Source organism: Sinocyclocheilus grahami, unplaced genomic scaffold (genome assembly GCF_001515645.1).
Source record: "Sinocyclocheilus grahami isolate Dianchi unplaced genomic scaffold, SAMN03320097.WGS_v1.1 scaffold73.1, whole genome shotgun sequence".
Taxonomy (NCBI): domain Eukaryota; kingdom Metazoa; phylum Chordata; class Actinopteri; order Cypriniformes; family Cyprinidae; genus Sinocyclocheilus; species Sinocyclocheilus grahami.
Genome location: NW_015505252.1, coordinates 271,870 through 276,727, shown reverse-complemented (window position 1 = coordinate 276,727; position 4,858 = coordinate 271,870). Strand labels below are relative to the sequence as shown.

At 40.8% G+C, this 4,858-nt stretch overlaps 1 protein-coding gene across 3 annotated transcripts in view; it reads left to right on the top strand.

Annotated features, from left to right (window-relative positions):
- Nucleotides 1–2,367: 2,367 nt before the first annotated feature.
- thbs4b (thrombospondin 4b) overlaps nt 2,368–4,858 on the top strand; it is a 10,839-nt gene continuing 8,348 nt past the window's right edge. For all 3 annotated transcript variants that reach the window (XM_016272728.1, XM_016272727.1, XM_016272729.1), the window contains exons 1-2: nt 2,368–2,629; nt 4,239–4,436. In XM_016272728.1, coding sequence (XP_016128214.1) covers nt 2,554–2,629; nt 4,239–4,436 — 274 coding nt within the window. In that variant the 5' untranslated portion in view covers nt 2,368–2,553. The remainder of the gene's footprint in view (nt 2,630–4,238; nt 4,437–4,858) is intronic.

Below are 4,858 nucleotides of genomic sequence, written 5' to 3'. Positions count from 1 at the left end.
GTGAGGTCAGAAGAATACTGTGCTTCCCCCGAGGGAAGGTTAGGGGAAAATTATACTCCCCTAGAGTTCAAGAGAACATTCTCCTGCCCCAGTTTACCCCGTCTGAACAATTACATGCTCCTAAAGCCTGTTACACAGGCTGTTAAAAGCACCACCATAACCAGCCTCAATAAACACATTGAACACGAGCGGTGCGAGAAAGCTGTAGCTCAGGTACGAACACCGTCAGGAGTCAGCAGTATCTGTTTAAAGAGATTCTTGACTCAAAAACATACGATTGCGGTTTTCTTACACAAACATAGACACGGATACGTGTGCAACCGAACCCTAGAGCTCCCACACACGGTAAGATCATTAGCGGAGTCGTCTTACCACAAACTAACAGGCCATCTCACCCGACATGGAGAACAAAAGGACACAGTGTGAGTGTGTCTGTCTGTTTCCTGCTGTTCTACTGACGGGTCCAACATAACCAGACATTCAGAGAAAGACTTAAGGTCAGATCCTGTTGTAACACAGGCTCGCGCCAACGGAAGGCGGTTTGAATCAAAACATTCCAGAACTTTGCCCACCTGGGTCTTAACATACTCATAATACTTCAGAAAGCTTTAATGACAGAGCAGCTTCGGCTAAAGACTGTAATTTAGGTCTTAACATACACACAAACACACTCACACTGGGCAGCATTCGCCGCTCTGATTAGGATGTGGGATTATGTCACTGACCACAACGTCACGTGATTGGTCAGTGGTCAGTGTGATTGGCCAATTGGTGGTGTGAATATGAGTATGTATGCGCTATATCAGTATCAGACAAGTCTGTTATTAGTGATACTGACAGCATGAGTAACAGACTGGAGATCCACCACCAGACTAGTGATATGTAGATTTCTTCTCTCTGTCATCATAGTCTAGCCATTACTGTGAACAAAGCATTTTTTTTTGTTGCCAAAAAAGATTTATATTTATCTTTTTTTAATATAAGTATTTTATATAATATACTTATATTTTCTGCAAAAAATGCCATGGTGCTAAGGTGGCTGCTATGGGGTTGCTGGGGAGTTGTGAGGGGTTGCTAGGTGGTTGCTGAGCATTGTTAGGTGGTTTCTGAGGTGTTGTGGGAGGTTGCTAGGGCATTGCTACAGTAGAAAGTTTCAGATGTGTTGTGGGCATTTGCTAGGGGGTTGATAAGGCATTGCTAGGGTTTTGTGGGACATTGTGGGAGGTTGCTAGGGCATAGCTAGGAAGTTTCTGGGGTATTTTGGAAAGTTTAGGGCGTTGCTGGGGTGTTTGGGTGGTTTTGGCTGTTGGTAGGGCATTGTGGGAGGTTGCTGGGAAGTTTCTACGGTGTTGTGGATAGTTGCTGGGTAGTTGTTAGGTGGTTGCTAGGCGACTGCTAGGATGTTTCTTGAGTGTTGTGGGTAATAAAAGTTCTGAGTGGTTGCTGAAGTGTGACTTGTGGAGTTTAATGCTTACATTTATTCAGATCACTGACCCCGAGTATAATAGTATGAGTATGACAATAGTGATGCTTGACCAACTGAACTGAATAGATAACAGCATACGTACAACTCATAAGGTCCTTGCACACAGAGTCTGACATTTTCGTATGCGTTTTTTCGTATTCGTCATCCTTTCCTATCAAAATGCTTATGCATGCGAAAATGCAGAAAATCAAACCTGATCCAAATTTTTTTATGACGGACGAAAGATTCAGAGGCAGTGTGTAAACGTGATTGACACAACGTTAAGTCATATAAATTTTTAATGTGCGAAAATATCGGGCGAGAATTTTGGACTCTGTGTGCAATGTCTCATAGATGTTTCTTTACCTTTTGTAAAGTTCTATTTTGAAAGTTATTAAACTGCCATTGAGTTGAAAGATGAGATAATTGGTCCCAATTGCTGCTGTATTATTAAACGGCTGTTACCATTTGCCTGCCTCACCTGTGTATCTGACTTTTTATTTATTTTTTATTACAGAATCCTTTGCGCAAGAATCAGACCTTCACGGAACATTAGCAACCCTCCATCCAGTTATCTTTAAACAATTCCCCAGAGATCCACCCAGGCAGACATATTTTACGGCACCTGCCAGTCAAAATGACAGGAAAGTATGTGAAAACCTGAGAAAGGAAGAACGGATGGAGGGAAAAAGGAGGACGGAGTGAAGGATGTGGAACAAATGGATCCTCATAAAAGTTACCAATAAGAGTGAGCCAGGCCCGCCAATTATACGGCACTGCTCTTTGCTCCGCCCCCCTCAGCATGGGGGTGTCTGTTAGACTCATAGCTCCGCCCAGCACAGCTGCTGTGAGTTGATAGACAGCCTGTTACCTCAACCCAACACACACACATCATTAAAACCCGAAGGCACACAGACCTCACTCTTTTCTTCTGTCCCTCACTCCTGAGTCCTGCTCAATTCTTTCTCTATAAAACTCTCACATACAAGACACTGAAGCCAAAAGGCACAAAGGAATCTAAGATCAGCCCTCATAAGACTTTTCTCTCACACACTCCTTCTGTGGGGTGGCAGAAGGTTGTGATAAAGATGACCGGCACGATGCATCTCCTTGCGGCCGTTTCTCTAATCTTGACTTTCAGCTCAGCAAGTGCAGAATCAACCGGTGAGTACACAAAGTTTCCTTAATATGTTAAAATGTTTCTTTAATTCATGACTAGTTTAGCCGCCTGTGAGTATTTAAGTTTATTTTACTGTATTTTTCTTTACACTCTTGCACTTTTTCTCACCGTTTCTATGTCTGTCTTGTAAAATCTCACACTGAGCTGTAGACTTATCTCAGTCTAAAAGTGTCTGGTTTCTTCTGTAATAGCTGGTTCACATTTTTCATTTCCTTTCCTCTTTACTTTCATCTTCTCTCTTTCTCTGTATCCCACATTTTCTTGTCATCTCCTTTTTGATTTCTCAATTTATCCGTCCCAACAATGTGGATGTGTTTATCACAAAGCATCAGGCTCCAATTTAGATTTTTGGTAATTGCCTGTGTGTATGAGGGAGAGAGGGTGTGTGTGAGAATGGTAGTTCTGGGCTATAGAAGTCATAATGTCTTTTGCAGCAAGGATGAGATTGCATTATTTTATTGAATCTGAAAGGCAGACACATAATACTTAAAGAAAACACACACACACACACTGAGTACTTCCACCTACCTGCCCATAAACATTCCCCCTTTTAATGTCAATGTAATATTTACTTCAAGACATGCGACTGTTTGAATATTAAAATGATAAATAATACATAGTCAAATCACACATGTTGGCAATCACGGCCAGCATATAAATATTTCAGCACACCATCTGTGAACAGAAATGATGCTTTTGAGCAACAAACAGCTCTTTGAAATGAGCAAACTATACTCGTACTTCACAAGAAAGTGAAGATAAACAAGAAGCACAACAAAAGCCTTGGTTTTTGTGGGAATATTGCTTAGTTGTATTGATGTGCTGATTGCTAAGGCATGAAAATGAGAGTCAGACCATCTCTCTGTTAAAATATTGGGAAAGACGTCATCCTTGAGTCATTAACATTTTTTCATACAACATTATGTTTGCCTGTTCAGCCAATGGCATGCTTCCATTGCCATAACAACCAACATCTGTATTTGACATCCAGCAGTGACACCGCAACGGCTGTCCGTTCACCTGGTTTCCATGAAGTTTTCCAGTGAAAATATTCAATGGATAAGATTCAGTTCGATCTCTGTCAATCTCAGTTATACAAACTAAGACCAGTTGCTTCAGTTACAGGAGTTTCTGTTAAAAAACTCAAGATATTAATCTACAAGCTTTTTCTGTTTATTCTGGAACACAACAACAGATTTTTTTTTTATTTTTGTCTAATGTTGCTCACCGAATTGTATGTCACTCGTCAAGCACGTTAGATACGGACTGGGTTTCAGCATTCAGACACACACTTATCCCATTCGCAATGCCAAAACATTCCAAATTTGAATGCGTCTGAATGCCATTAGACTTTTGGTTACAGTCAAGCTGTGTTATACTTTAAAAAAACAACTAATTCTTGCCATTTGCAAACTTCAAATAAGTATTTATTTGGCACATGCAACCGGCTAAATAAACAGGAACAGTGTTTACAGCCTAACATAAATGACATCAACCTGGGCATCACTCCCAGCATGCATTAGTCTGAGAAACAACTACATGCTTATGAGCAGTATGCTTTGTGTTTGACTAACACTTAACGTTTTCCTGCAGTGTATAACCTCTTAACGTCCCCGGACTGCCTACCGGATCTGCTACACGGAGGTTTGGCAGAGCAGGGAGTAACAGAACTCTTTATTCTCACAACGTTCCGTCTCCAGCCTCGAACTGGAAACACCATATTCAGCCTGTACAATCCACGAGACAACAGCAAGTACTTTGAGTTTTCTGTGCTTGGAAAACTCAACAAAGGTGGGTAAACTTTGACTATACCATACTTTTGACATTAAAGTGGTCGTGAACTACCTTTGTTTTTTTTATTTTGTACAGTTCTCTGAGGTCCACTTATAATGTTAAGATTTTTACATCATAATTTAGAAGTAATAGGCTATTTTCTGTCCCGTTTTTAACCCCCCTCATCAGAACACTCTGTTTGAATAGACATGGTGGATTGTAGACTCAGAAGTAAACACCCGTTGATATGATTGGCTAATAGCTGTTTATGTTTGACAGCCTACTCCTTCACAGATGGACTCTGCTGTGATTTAGGTTAAAACAAATAAATACTCAGTACATATCATATGATCTGTAATAACAGACAGAGCAATAGTGGTCACGTAATAAAAACAGTTACTCACTCTTGTGTGGTGCGACATCGGCTCTAATATAGTCAG